We start from the raw sequence: 16,284 nt of genomic DNA on the forward strand, positions 1-16,284 counted from the left end.
ACACATAACTCCTAACAACAAGAGCTCAGAATTCAACGAATAGTTGCAAATTTTTTTACTTTTTTCTAGACAATTCAGAATTCTTAGGGTCTCAATAGGGAGACAGAGAGAAAAGATAGGAAAGGAGAAAGAAAGGGGAAAAAAGAGAAAAGAAACAAAATAAGAAAAGGTGGAAAAGGGGAGTGGAGAGGATTGGAGGGAGGAAGGGAATCTCAAAAAATATTGTGTGAAAAGCTGCTGTTACTCTGTGAAGCATGTAGACAAGGGAAGATCCCCCAGGGTTCCGCTGATATCTGAGGTGAGATACCACGTTGTGTGGCAAAATAGGTGGACATAAGATTGAAAATTTGTTGACAAATATTTTGGCCTGCTTCTTCCTCCGACATTCAACATTGAGTCTTGTCAGCGGCCAAGAACACTTTCATGTCCGCCACCACCGCTGCCACATCAGGTGCTGAAAGACTGGAGATTTTTAAATTGAAGTAATTTACAATCTGGAGATCGCCGGGGAGCAGGGAGGTTGAAACCCTTAGATCTCTAACTTTAGTGGGGAAGCATTGAAAAATTCTAGGCAGAAGAATAAATTGTATAAAAAAGCAAATAAAATTGAAACAAATGACAAAAAAACAAAAACCAGAAGGAATGATTGCCACAAAAAGTAAAAAGATTCCCAAAATGCTCTTAAATAATAAAGTTAAAACTGAAATAATCTAGGTGTAATAGTGGAGGGAGATGAGGAAAAGGCCAATCTACTAAATACATGTACATTCTTTTCTACTGTATTCACAGAGGAGAATCCTATAACAGATTATGTGAGTAGGGATGATGTAAATCCTCCAATAAATCTCACCTGCCTAACATAACAAGAAGTGCGGTTTAGCTTTAAAAACATTAAAATACACAAATCACTGGGCCCAAGTCTTTCAGTGTAAATAGTCATTGTTCACAGTATATAGATTCAAACCCAATTACGATCATTCACAGTATATATATATACGAACACAATTAGTATAATTTTTATGATGGTATTAACTACTATTCATAAAGATTTATCTTCTTGTCTAAATACCTATTGTTTAAAAGAAAACAATCATTGCTTGTCGTTCACTAAACAAGTGCTTAAGTGATTTATCTTCACGTGTAAAAGGACCCTTATTCCAAATATTTAAAGGGGAACTAATAGCATGTTAGATGGGCTGCCGAGGAGAACGGTATGTCTCTTACCTTTCTGCTCTGCACCGTTCCCCTGCTATTAGCAGTGCAGTCCTTGGTCTGAAGCACCATTAGGAGCACTGCCCCACCCCCAGAGTGCCCGCTCTTTCTAATGATAATAAAGGGAGGGGGCAGGCTGACTCGGTGCTATGGGGGCAAGGCAGTGCTCCTAACGGTCCAGACCAAGGATTACACTGCTAACAGCACGGGAACAGCGCAGAGGAGGAAGGTATGAGACGTACCTTCCTTTTCTGCGTCTACTGTGCAATAGGGGGCTATCAGCGGGTTAGATTTGTCTAACCTGCTGATTGTTCCCCTTTAAAGAGTCTATATTGACAGGGATTGTTCTAAGTGTAAAGAAAGCTGGAAACACACAATGCAGGGATTGTTCTAAAGGACTGACGCATAACTAATGTGGTACTAATATTCAAGAACAGGTCAAAATGTGGTCCTGGAAACTATAGGCCTGTAAGTCTAACATCTATTGTTGGCAAAGTATACTATACTGGAGTATCAGACCAGACATTGATGAAGGACTATGAGAAAAAATATATGTAAATGGGTAAGCAACTGGCTGAGTGATGGAAAACAGAGGGTGGATTTCTCATTTGCATTTTTAGTAATATAAAAATTTGAATTTTTATTTTTTTAACCTTTTCCACTCTACTTAGATTTTCGTTGTCCACTGACGTTTCTCAGTTTATTAAATGTAAATCGGGAAAATAGTGGGATGAATCCCTGTTTCCCCATTACCCTCCTACCCTTATTATAAAGCCATTAGCGCGGCCCCCGTAATTGATCCCATATTCTCCACACTCGGGTAGAGCGACACCTCGGAGTGCTCCTTCACGGTAAATCAGCCTGAGCCGCAGCGCTCCCCGCTCCAGACTTGTGCATCCAGGCGGCCGATACACAAGGGAGGCCGTCAGAACAAGACATATTTATGACGGGCTTTTTTTTGTTCACACTCTACTTGAATGGCTGCCAGGATGTGAAGCAGGTTCTCAGCCGCACAGCGAGCCGGAGAGCTGACAGTGTAAATACCACCGTGCCAGGGAGACCGGGCCCTGCATCTCCCTGTGACAGCCGACAATTGCTGCCTTTGTGCACAGATGAGAAAGTCCTTGTAAGTTTAGTGCCGCTGTTCTCCTGATATATGCCATAAGCTACGGCCATTGCCCTTTTGTTGCCGGTGGTCCCTCAAGTGTTACGAGGGTTAATGTTGCCATGGAGCGAGAGGAACACAAGCAAAAAAATGTTATAATGGGAGAGAAGTTCACATGGGATGATGAAGCCGGAGGGATAGAGAGAAAATACGCATATCATTAGGATCTACTAATCTATCAATTATAATATTTATACTTTGATTCATTTCCATATCTCATATCTGATATCTTTCCGTATTGAAGTTAATGCTGGAAGCAGGAATTATGGGTAAATGGAGGGGCCCTATTACACGGGACGATTATTGTGCCGAATATCGTTTGGATTGAAACGATAATCGTCCTGTATAATTGCAGGCAACAATCGAAAAATTCTTTGTGTGTTATTGATGGTTGATTTAGATCTAAACCTAAAATCAACGCTAATCGTTCAGTGTAATTGCACATCGTTCCGTCTTTTGCCAGGACCAGATGGAGTAAACGATTGTTGTAACAATCGGAAATAACGACTATCTTTCTGTGTAATATGGTGAACAGTTTCAGGTTAACGATAAACAACCGTTAATCGGTAATGGTTAAAAATCGCTTTGTCTAATAGGACCCTAAGGATCTGAGCGACTAATGATGTGTAGACGCCGGGGTCCTGTTGGGTAGTGGTCAGTACCCACCAAATATGTCAAAGGGTGAGCAACCGGTGACTGAGGACAGGGACATTGGGGCTGATTAATGTGTGAGGAGCCCATGTGGTCTTATCCCACTAAATAGCTGCTGTAAAGAAAAGTGCTGAAAAGTTCCTACTGTATATGATAGAAAGGTGTCAGATCACGCAGGACATCGCACACTGGTTAGAGTCCACCATTGGGAACATGAGCGTCAGAACTGGAGCATGGAGCAATAGAAGATGCCGCCTGGTCTGATGGATCACGTTTTCCATCACAGCCGGTGCTTGTGCGTCACTTACCTGGGGAGGAGGTGGCTCCGGGATGGGAAGATGGCGGGGGCCGTGTGATGGGAAGGTGGCGGGGGCCGTGTGATGGGAAGATGGCGGGGGCCGTGTGATGGGCAATGTTCTGCTGGAGACCTTGTGTCCTGGCATCATGTGGATGTAACTGTAACACTGACCACCTACCTGACCATTCCCATGTTACTGTTCTCCCAGATTTGAGGACGGAGGGGGGGGGGGGGGCAAGTTCTTGGTTGACGGATATTAAAATATGTCATAAGCCCCCCTTAATGAAGTCTGTACAGGACAGCGGGGGGTGCAGAGTCTGGAGATTAGGTCCGGCTCTCCAGGATGTAATATCTTTTATATACAAAATCTAGTGTCACCGATGTACATCATCGATAGTCTTTAGGCACACCCACTCTTCTTAAAGGGGGTTTCCTAACTGGTGAAGGCTGGAAGGGAATTGCATAACATTACATGATGTCTAGAGTGGCAGCTGATTATGGATAGAGAATCCCTTTAAGGTACCAGCCTGTAGCATGTGAAGTCTACCCATCGATTTTCCCCCTTTTTATCTGTACATAGTTTGTTACTGATTCTTGTGTTATTGAACATATTCTCTGCAGTTTTAGGGGCTTTTAAAATTTTACCAGTTACTTTTAGGAACATACCCCAGTTTGGCTCCTCCCTCTTGTAAGACTAAGATTGTTCCGCTACTAACTTGTTAGGTTAAAAACTGATCTGTCAGGAAGGAATCTGTCAGCTCTACATCATAGTGGATGGCTAATACCGAGATAAAACATATGATACTTGTTTCTTATGGCTGTTTGCAAAGAAATAAATCATATTATAATAAGAGTCCCAGAGGCTGGGCTGAGCTGCAGCATGCGTGCCTCATCTCTCCTCCACCTCTTTCTGCTTGGCTTCCAGCACTGAGCCCTGTATGCAGGGAGGGAGGAGCCATTTTTAACACTGCCTCTATGACTCCTGCACTTAGAAGAAAAACATGATTTTATAACAGCTGAGAGACCGGTATCATGTATTGTCTCCTATCAGTTATTGGCCCATGTGTTCAGCTCTGATCATGATATATGGCTGACAGATCCCTTAAAGTGATACTGTCATTTATATAAAACTTTGGAGCAAAGCATTACAGCAGCCGGACTCCACCAACTCCCATCCTGCATTTGTCTCTAGTGGAAGAAATATGCCGTGTTATAACAGTATAAGTCCCCTTTAATACGTGTGCCATGCTGCATTGCCATGTCGGGGACTAGTGGGCACACACTGGTATAAGGGCCCTGCTCTACGGCTTCATATTCCCAGACTTTCCCAGAGGTTGTGCCGTCCGGGCCGTGGAATCGTAGTAATAGAGCACATAATCACAACAGGACACTAACACGGCCGGGGAATGTAGCGGAAGGAATGTCTTGATCCCCCTCAATCCTGCGCTGCCACCTGTTGTCTTGGAGAGGCCAGCGCTGTCTAAATGACCAGAGATGCCAAATGGAAGTGATAAATTACTAGTGAAGCGTCCAGGCGGGCAGCATCACCTAATAATAATAATAGTCACATTACTGATGGGTGGCCTGCTCATCCGGAGCTTCCTGGTTCATGAACGAGCTGTAACGCTATAGAATGCATACATGTGTGCTGGGAGCTGGGTGACAATCTGGCGGCTGTAGTAGTTGTCACCCAGCTTTCCTAGACCTAGATAAGAGGCTTATATGAATGTTTGGTGTAATGACTGACCCTTTCCTCTCTTCTCTCCCTGCAGCCATGATGACGGTCATCGTTCTACTTCTCATCGCTATAGTAGTCGTCGCGGTTTGGCCAACGAAGTGATGGGCATCTTCAGTAGTGAGAATGTCGGTGTCCTGGCGGTGCGGTAAGAGGCGGCGGGCACTGATGGCAGGAACGGACCAATGGACGGACTCATAGTATTATAACTTATCATCCGCTTCTTCTTTTCTACACTCTCCCAACCACTCACACACAATAAAGCCATTTTTATAAGCTTGTGATTGAGGCCGATGTTCTGATATTGTCACCGCGCCGCCTCACTTCATGGTTATTAGAAATCTGGCAATGATTGGGTTACATTCTGCCGCCCTCCCCATCCCTGCAATAACTGCACTATATATCAGAATAATATATACAGAGTGTATATAAATATTCACAGACGCACCAGGACAACGCCCATCCATTCCCAGACCTGCGTGACACCAGCGTACCTGAAAACAGCTGTTCTGAGACCGAGCACATCTCCCTTCACCCCGAGTAATACATGGCCTATGTCCGACTATAACCACTGTATAGGAGAAGCTCAGACACTTCATATCTACCATGTATTACTTCTAGAGCCTTCATTATACTCCAGAGCTGCACCCACTATTCTGCTGGTGGGGTCACTGTGTACATACATTACATTACTGATAATGTACTGATCCTGAGTTATATCTTGTATTATACTCCAGAGCTGCACTCACTATTCTGCTGGTGGGGTCACTGTGTACATACATTACTGATCCTGAGTTACATCCTGTATTATACTCCAGAGCTGCACTCACTATTCTGCTGGTGGGGTCACTGTGTACATACATTACATTACTGTTCCTGAGTTACATCCTATATTATACTCCAGAGCTGCACTCACTATTCTGCTGGTGGAATCTCTGTATATACATTATATACCTTGTTAGTGTGTGTTGTGTAGGTCTTTGAGAGGATTCTGGGTAGCAATAACAATGACTGATACTTGTATCTGTATTACTGTTTCTCCCAGTATATAATGTAAGCCTGATCATCCTTATAATGGTCAGTTCCACAGCGCGGTGCAGGCAGAGGAGATGTAACAAGTTGCTCCGAGAGCCTCGCTTCACCCCCAAGAAAACAATTTGTAGAATAGTGGTTTTCCCGAGGGCTCGGCTTCTCTGAATGCTTCCATATGGCGGCACATCGCAGGCAATTTATAAGCATCCACACACATTTCTCAACCATCTTCAGATGACAAATCTAACGCCGTGAAACGAAAAACCTGTTGCGGCGGAGAAAAAAAAAAAAGATGTTGGGGAGGAGGTTATAAGGGAAGTGTTATAGGATGGAGAGAAAATTATAAGCAGCAGTGCACACCAGATACTACATACAGCAATGGAGGGGGGGGGCATATGGCCTGTCTATCTATCTATCTATCTCTCTATCTATCTCCTGTCTATCTATCTATATATCTATCTATCTATCTATCTCCTATCTATCTATCTCCTATCTATCTATCATCTATCTATCTATCTATCTATGTATCTATCTATCTATCTATCTCCTGTCTATCTATCTATCTATCTATCTATCTATCTCCTATCTATCTATCTATCTATCTCCTATCTATCTATCTATCTATCTATCTATCTATCTATCTATCTATCTATCTATCTATCATCTATCTATCTATCTATCTCCTATCTATCTATCTATCTATCTATCTCCTATCTCTCTATCTATCTATCTATCTATCTCCTATCTATCTCCTATTTATCTATCTATCTCCTATCTATCTATCTCCTATCTATCTATCTATCTATCTATCTATCTATCTATCTCCTATCTATCTATCTGTCTCCTATCTATCTATCTATCTATCTCTCTATCTCCTATCTATCTATCTATCTATCTATCTATCTATCTATCTATCTATCTATCATCTATCTATCTATCTCCTATCTATCTATCTATCTATCTATCTATCTATCTATCTATCTATCTATCTCCTATCTATCTATCTATCTATCTATCTATCTATCTATCTATCTCCTATCTATCTATCTATCTATCTATCTATCTCCTATCTATCTATCTATCTATCTATCTATCTCCTATTTATCTATCTATCTATCTCCTATCTATCTATTTATCTATGTATCTATCTATCTATCTATCTATCTATCTATCTATCTATCTATCTATCTCCTATCTATCTCCTATTTATCTATCTATCTCCTATCTATCTATCTATCTATCTATCTATCTATCTATCTATCTATCTATCTCCTATCTATCTATCTGTCTCCTATCTATCTATCTATCTATCTATCTCTCTATCTCCTATCTATCTATCTATCTATCTATCTATCTATCTATCTATCTATCTATCATCTATCTATCTATCTCCTATCTATCTATCTATCTATCTATCTATCTATCTCCTATCTATCTATCTATCTATCTATCTCCTATCTATCTATCTATCTATCTATCTATCTATCTATCTATCTATCTCCTATTTATCTATCTATCTATCTCCTATCTATCTATTTATCTATGTATCTATCTATCTATCTATCTATCTATCTATCTATCTATCTATCTATCTCCTATCTATCTATTTATCTATCTATCTATTATTTATCATCTATCTATCTGCATCAAAGGTATGAGTCTGAAGAAGGGGAGAAAAACATTTCCAAGTTATTAGATATACCATGGATCACAATGAAGATGTCATCAAGAAGTGGATACAATAAGGGTCCTATTTCACGGGCCGAGGAGGGCCCGATCAACGATGTAAACGAGCGCCGATCTGCTAGATCGCCGCTTGTTTACTGGGCCTATTCCACGGCCCGATGATTGTTGAGTGAGGGCTGCAGGGACATCGTTACCGATGTCCTTGCAGCATACATTACCTGTCAGGGCTTCTCCTTCGCTCCATCCTCCTACCCGGGTCCGGCGCGCTCTAGCTTCAGAATGGCCTGTCAGCTGACAGGCCACTCAGCCAATCACAGGCCGCGGGGGTCCCGTCCTGTGATTGGCTGAGCGCTCTGTCAGCTGACAGGCCATTCTGAAGCTAGAGCGCGCGGGACCCGGGGAGGAGGACGGAGCGGAGCAGAAGACCTGACAGGTAATGTATGCTGCTGCTGCTTCTCAAATTGTTGGTCGCCTGCCGTGCACCGCTATTCAACCGTAGCGATGCGCAGTGGGGGAACAATGATTTTAGGTCTGGCCCTAAATGAACGATCAGCCAATGACACGATCATCGGCTGATCGTTACTGTGGAATAGGGCCCTAAGATACATTACCAGGAACTGGACATTCATCAAATATTGATAAAAGTCCGGGGGGCCTGCTAAGAGTTTACAGCAACATTATAGGTGCTGCAGGAAGTCCTGGCAAGTCCTGGTTGTGCGCTGCATGTGACCATATCATCCTGTTTTCTCCATATGTCGGGGCTGTGGGGTAGGGTGGCAAGACGGAAACCCTTTCTTACAAAGATAAACATCCAAACACATCTACGTTTTGGCAAACGTACATCAAGTCTTCTATAAGCCTGTGGGGAAACGCTTTACGGTCTGATGAGACTGAGGATAAATATCTTACCCAGAATTCCACAACCGGCACTGGGCATCACCAAAAAAGCACCATACCCACAGTGATGAATGCTGAGGGCAGCCCTATGCTTTATGGCTGTTTTTCTAAGGCATTAGTCATGGAGGAAGGAATGATGAACAATTGCGAGTATCAGTCAATTTTGGCACAAAACCTTCAGGACTCTGCTAAAAAGCTGACGATAAAGAGGAATTTCACATTTCAACAGGACAGTGACCCAATGCATACCTCCACATCAACATAAGAATGGCCGCGCCAGGAGATGAAAGCTGTGGAATGGCCCAGCCGGAATCCAGCTGAGAATCCGTGATTGACCTGAAGAGGGCGCTGTACCCAGGAGATGGCCGCACAGTCTGACACATAAAGAGTAAGCAAAGATGTACCATACTAATAGATACCTGCCCAAAATGACTGAATATTGTCATGGATTCACAGGGGACAAAATATTGTGTCCAAATTCTGTAACCACATTATTTTATTGTGGAACACCATGTGCCATTAATATGAGAGTTAAACATCGGCTACAAAGGTGCGCGAGGACGGAAAAACACCATACAGTGGAGCAACTCACCGCCAATATACACCAGAGGGCTACCACGTGTATGTCTAACAGATCAGCGATCCCTACTGTGTTTTGGTCTCCGGAGCAGACACCTGGTCACTGCACATCTTATAATCAAGTTGTATAGGTAGAAAAGGTCTCAGTGTTCAAGTCAGTATCAGAAGTGGTTCTCTGGTGGTCGGTAAAGGGTTGTTGTTAATGAGCCACGTTTTCTGGATGGACGTTGGCGTGTCAGGAGAGAAACATCCTGGAACAAACACCCTGCAGCCATAGCTGGTGGGGGCAGAATTATGGCGAGTGTGTTTGTGGCGCTCTCACGTGATCTAGGAATAAATCCATCCTTGCAGATCATGTACGTTATCTTTTCATGGACGATTGGGATCTTCCAGCAAGACAATGCGACATGTCACACAGCTAGAAATGTCTGACACCGGCTTACACATTCTAGCCCGGCCCCTAATTCCCCAGATGTGAACCAGGATGGTGGTGTTGGCTCTATGGCTCCTCCAGCAGCTGTGGGATGCAGTCAGCATGGCTCCAGACTCCAGATACCTGTGACACCTACCATATAGAGTCACTGCCTACCGGTCACAATAATAGGACTCCACTATGTAGTATATAATGTCTGTCATGGCGTCTCCCTACTTAGGATCCAGTGTATAAAGCCATGACCTCATCTCGCAGTTATCCTCATACGCCTTTGCTCCGGCCCTCCTCCTATGCTATAGGAGATCTTATGGGCCCCCGGATACAGGGGCCGGTGTGTGATGTCAGTGATACATTCCAGCAGAATCTTCCCACACCCAGCGGCTCGGATATAAGACTCTTCTCCGGCCCTGATTATAATAAAACAAAAGGCTTTTAATGGAGTTCTCAGCGGATGGTAATGAGACTGGAGTGCCATGTACGCCACTGGTGGAGTGTCTCGCCACCGCTCTCGTATAGAACGCGCCCTTTGTCTCATAGGTTTCACTGTATATCTCCAGCACAACAGGCGGACAACCGCCGAAAGATGATTATTTTGGCGCCGTAAAAAGTTAATTAAACTCCGACACTTTTGTCTGCTCTGGAGATGTTTTGTAAAAGATAAGACGGGATCCTGGCAGCGTCTTCAGACGGAACATGAAAACCTGATGTTCTTCTCTTGTGTGCCGTTCTATAAACACGCGGGGACGAGGAGATCAGGAGATTTAATAGGGCGACTCCCATCATCCCATCTGCCGTAGACTTTTACAGCACAATGAAAGCCAAGTTACAGAATGCTTCCGTGTTAAGTATATGAAGCTGTATATACGGCTGGTCTGTGATCCGTCACCCAGATGGTGGGGTCATTCTATACCTGTAGTATGATGGCTGTATTAGTCCTTATAGCATAGTACGTCATCCTGCACCCCGCTGTATGTCACATCGGTATCATACACGTGGAGGGAATGGTTCTGCATACTGGTTATAACCTAATGTTACCTGCATCACGCATAATAGGGAACCTAAATGTTTAGGGTTATTACTTTATAGCCGCATGTTCACACCTACTATATATGCTGCAGATGTTCTACTGGTAATAAAATCCGCAGCACAGATAGTAGGTGTGACCGTACCCTTCTGTTTATTGCACAGATGCAGACATATACGGACAATCTAAATTTCTTATTTAAATGGCACACAAAAGGTGTGATCGGCCAATAAAGAAGAGGTTTCTAGCTCATCGCTGAACCTTTATATTGGACTTATATCGACAATGAGGATTCCTGCCTACCAATAATCAATGGTTTAATTGTGTAAGGACCTAAAGATAGGTGAGAGAGAGACAGTAGATGGATGAGATTGAGGACAGGCAGATATACAGATAGACATTCTTACAATAAACCTTCCAGTTCTGTATGGGAAATTTAACAACCTAATATTTGCAGAAGAGGAACATGATCACTGTAACCATAAGTCCAGTGGGTGGCCCTATTGAGTGATTGACAGCCCATAGGAGTGCAGTGGGTGGTCCTAATGAGTGAATGACAGTCCATAGGATTCCAGTGGGTGGTCCTAATGAGTAATTGACAGCCCATAGGATTCCAGTGGGTGGTCCTAATGAGTAATTGACAGCCCATAGGATTCCAGTGGGTGGTCCTAATAAGTAATTGACAGCCCATAGGATTCCAGTGGGTGGTCCTAATGAGTGATTGCAGCCCATAGGATTCCAGTGGGTGGTCCTAATGAGTAATTGACAGCCCATAGGAATCCAGTGGGTGGTCCTAATTAGTGATTGACAGCAATCTCTGTATAGACACTTATACTTATAGACACAGCAAGAGTGCATATTGCAATCCAATAGTGCGTTTACACAGAGATTTGTCTAATTTGAAGCCAAAGCCAGGAATGGATTTGAAAAGAAAAGTCTTAGTCTTTTCTTTCCTGGCTTTGGCTTCAAAAATCTGTCAGATAAATCTCTGTCTAAACACACCCTAAGACCAAAATAAGCAGTCCAGTCTACATTGACTATTTCCCATAAAACAACAATTATGGCTTCCCCTACATAACGTCAAGATTTCTCTCGCACAGGACACCACACTCGGCATACATCGTTTCATTACGAAATAACAGGACGCGGCTCGTGAGTTTAACAAAAATTTTAATTAACCAGTTGCTGATTTAGTCCTAACAAGTGGGTGTCTCAGTTACAAAGTCTCCACCTACACAATACGTCATAGAAAATCCACACCTTTTTTTTTCACGTGTCATTAAATATATTCATATATAATAAACACAATATATTAGTATGAAACACAAAAAAAACAACATTAAAATTCACCCCCCACCCCACCCCCCTGTGGGCCCTAGAAAGGCGTATATATATATAACGTGACATAGTGACACAGGCCATTGTAACCCTTCGCCTATCTTTAATGGTTGGTGCTGAGTGAATGTCGCTGTCTCGGTTGGGATTTATGGAGATTCGTGGTTAAGGGAAACAATGGATGATTTTCATAAAATTTTGGATATTTTGAGAGGCTGGATGTTATGAAATCTAGATCTTTGTGAACTTTTTGTTTTTGGCCTATGAAGCTTTCTGCTGTCATAGAAGAGGTTCTAGAGGCTAGAACCTCACCCGTAACTAAGAGTACCATTTATTTTTTTATAGATGCTTGTAGGGTTAGCAGAACCCACGGCTTATAACACGTACAGTACTGGGATCATGTATAGGAGACATAACACGTATGCCCATTCCCGGGTGGTCAGCAGTGACGTACGTGCTTATATTTAGCAAGTCCTGTTATGTTATCTCAAGTGAGAAAATCCCTTAATCCGGTGTTATTTCACAGCGCTGATACGTCAGCCGTAACACAGGACTCCGCTCGATTAGACAGCTCCTTGAAGTAACAAAGGATTAGGGAAGATTTTCTCTCTCAAAACAGAATTTCACCACTTGATTAATCTGAGTTCTGTATCGGGGACAGACTGTAGTAAGAGGCACCGTGACCCATCTGACACACTCAAGTGTATGCCGTCACCTCTACTGGCTCTTCAGATGTTACGAAACTACAACTCCCAGCATCCCTCCGCAACCTGTGTTATGGGCATGGTGGTGGTTGTACCTTCACAACAACTGCGGACCACTGGTCTAGACCTATAGATTGCTGTCATCCCCCATATGGTTGTCTTCTCGAAACCAATATTCTATATTTTATCATATATCCATATGGAACATTTCCACCATTAGCCTTTTAATGCAAGTCTTTCATATGAGAAAACCGCTGTTGAAGAAGCACGCCGACCTCTAAAAGTAATAAAAACAGGCCAATGTGTTTCTTAGGGTCCATTTACACAGAAACATTATCTGCCTAAGATTTGAAACCAAAGCCAGAAACAGACTATAAACAGAGATCAGGTCATAAAGGAAAGCCTGGGATTTCGCCTCTTTTCAAATCCATTCCTGGCTTTGGCTTCAAATCTTTGGCATATAGTCTTCCTGTGTAAATGGACCCTTAATTGATCCAATTTCTCCATCAGCTCCTGATAATGAAGAATATTGGATTAATCTTGCAGCCTACTGTCCAAATAAAGTGGAATTCTCACTACCTCTGGAGGCTGTCGGTGCTTCTTTCTCAGCTACGACTTCTGTATCTGTCTACCTGGTCTTCCAATCAGATCCTTACATATTGTCATGGCTTTTTTCACTGTTATGTGCCAGATCAGGCACACTTTGTAGATTTTCTTTTCATGGTACTGTGAGCACTAGATGGCGCCCTTTTGCTGTTTATAGAGTGGTGTATGTTGTTATATACAGAGATTGTTTGCTTGCTGGAGGTCTCAATGTTGGAATCTACTAGTAAAAAAGGCACCATAGTGTTCAGTAAAGTAAAATGGACCCTTTAGTGTTTGTCCTATTGATAGTAGTGGTATATTGGGCCCTATTGCAAAACTACAATTCCCATCATCCCTGGACAGCTGTGTCCAAAGGAGTGGTTATCTTAGTAATTCCTCTGTATTTTCTTAAAAATAAAAAGGGGGGGGGGGGGGCTCCAAAATCCACATACTGTACACAGAGATGTAAATGTTCTACAGCCCCCTCCTCATCCACTGGGGGCTTCATCCCTGACCCCAGCACGTGCAATGAATGGTATTTAGCAAACATCATTTCCAGCTAACGGCACCCCCCCACCCCTTCTTCCCCGATCCTAATTCCAGACTTCCGATATTCTACTGGGACACCTGCCTTTTTAAAAATGTTTGTTTTCATTGCGTGAGGCGCTCGTGCCAGCTGAGATCATGTATGTCAATATTAGTACCTGCTGCCCAGCTCGGGAAATGTCAGTCGGCCAGAATCTTAACCCCCTGGAAACCCTTGAGGAATATTAATCTGGTTTTTCTTTAGTTTTCTTATAGAAGTATTAATTACAAGAAAATTATTTGGTAAGAAGATATTGAGCCCAGAGGGTGTAACCTCACACGCAGGCTTTCTGGAGACGTCTATAAGGTTCGGTGATGGATTGCTGCTCTTAGAGGGCTTGTCTTATCAGAGATGACCCCTCTCGTAAAGAGACTTTAGCAGCAATAAGCAAATCTACCTAGATCCATGTAAACCATTCTGACCCCCCTTGGATGATTACAAAATCCACGGCCTTGTATGTCTAATATACATAGATCGCTAGTAAACCATTCGGTGTGGTTATGGTTCACTTGTCCGATAGATTACTTGAGTATGTTGGGTTACCGCTGTGTTGTATTGTAGCGGGACACATAGGCTAGATCCTGCCCCATATAGACTTTACTATAGTCACTACAGAACAGGGACATGTTAAGTATAGGGTTAACAAGATCACGTCTGCTGCACATAATCCCGTAATTGCGAGATGTTATTTAATTCACAAACCAGTCGCCTTGTGTCAATAACGCCACATGGGCCCCATGAGCGCCAAACACATGTGGCCACAGTAACTTCAGCAAATGAATCCATTTACCGAAACCACAGGCGTCACTTGTGCCCTTGTGAGAAAAGCTCGGTGTTTAACTTCTGACCCCTGAACGGATGCACCGCAGGGTAATCTCCTCAAATTAACTGGGCAAATAGAGCGTCTGAAGTCCAGGAAGAAGGTGTTTAAGAGCGGTTTCCAGGACATGCGGACCGGTATTACTGTAAGAGGGTCCTCGCCTTGACCCTTGCTGAGGAGATGGGGTCATTATCTCACACCCAGAGAGGAACTTCTCCTTAACCAGACTTTTTCTGTGTATCTGTGATGGTTCTCCTTTAACGCTCAGTGTTTTTAAGAAGTTTTGGAAAGGTAGAGGAGGTTATTCCAGAACCCATCACACATCCTGACCCCACCACTCCAAACAGCCCGATCCTGTCCCCGGGCCAAAACAAACTCCAATTAACTCTGCCATGATCTTTTGCTTTCAAAGGGGAATTTAGGTCTCATATTTACACATAAAAAGGAAATTTCGAGGGCAGATATTTTATTAGCAGGTTATATTTAGACTATACTCTATGTAACATACAGTCCGGCCCTGCACACTAGCTTTATGCCCACCATCCAATTCTTTACAGCATCCTTGTTTCCTATCAATATTCTTCTATGAGTCCAATGATGTTGCTCAGTATTTGCAGGTTGTGTGCATTGTCTTTATTATTTGCAGACATAGAATGGGCAGTGGGGACTTTATAGAATTAAAGGTGTACCCTACCTCTCCCACTATGGATATGCCCCTGTTATGTGGATATTAGGCTCTGCCCACAATATCCCTAGAGACTCAATCAGTATTTGTTGCTATTTTCCCATCAAACTGATGGACATGTAAGTCACTGGGGTCTGTCATACAACAGGTCTGCCACTGCTGTCATGGCTTCCGTTGTAACAACGATTGCGATTGGTGGCCCTAGCAGCCAGACCCCTCAACCATACTTGATATGTGAAAGAAATATGGCTGGTGGGAAAATTGGTAAATTTAGCTCCAAAAACTCAAGAACTATTTTGTGGTACGCAGAGGAGGTGGAAACTCCGAGATGCCAACAAAAAAAAACATTTTTGGAATTTTTTGGTCCTTCGTTGCCGTAATGGAAACGTTCTTCACATCATACAGCAAATCTCAACAACCACCAAAGAACCTTAACGTATGTCTCGCTTTACTGCATATCGTCCTATTGCATTGATGACCATTTGGTTTCTGCTTCCATGTATAACCATGTATAATCTTGCTACCAATAAAGAACAAAGTGGTTGTTGAAGAGCGAGACATGTCATGAGACTTCCCAACAAATCCACAGGAGATTATTTCCAGATTTCCATTTTATGGGCTGTGACTATAGAACACATCTGTGCGGTATTCATAGTCTCGCCTGTTTGTCAGATCGCTGCGCTACGTTGTGCTTAGTGACTTTCCACTGTATCTATTGACATTCACAGCAACCAAGAAATGATACCTAATACCTATTCCCGGTCGGGTTGGTGTTCATGGCTCGCTCACATGGCTGTATGTTTGGACTGTGTCAGAGACAAACAATAGGAAGTGGGAAAGCCTCTCCATTGGGAGTA

The 16,284-nt window shown here is 43.0% G+C and overlaps 1 protein-coding gene across 1 annotated transcript in view; it reads left to right on the top strand.

Moving 5' to 3' along the window:
* Positions 1-5,342, top strand: part of STX8 (syntaxin 8) — a 120,018-nt gene extending 114,676 nt beyond the window's left edge. Inside the window, exon 8 of the mRNA XM_069952533.1 lies at positions 5,099-5,342. Within this exon, the coding sequence (XP_069808634.1) occupies positions 5,099-5,166 (68 nt within the window). The 3' untranslated portion in view covers positions 5,167-5,342. The remainder of the gene's footprint in view (positions 1-5,098) is intronic.
* The last annotated feature ends 10,942 nt before the right edge of the window (positions 5,343-16,284 follow it).

This window comes from Dendropsophus ebraccatus, chromosome 14 (genome assembly GCF_027789765.1).
Source record: "Dendropsophus ebraccatus isolate aDenEbr1 chromosome 14, aDenEbr1.pat, whole genome shotgun sequence".
In the NCBI taxonomy this organism is placed as follows: Eukaryota; Metazoa; Chordata; class Amphibia; order Anura; family Hylidae; genus Dendropsophus; species Dendropsophus ebraccatus.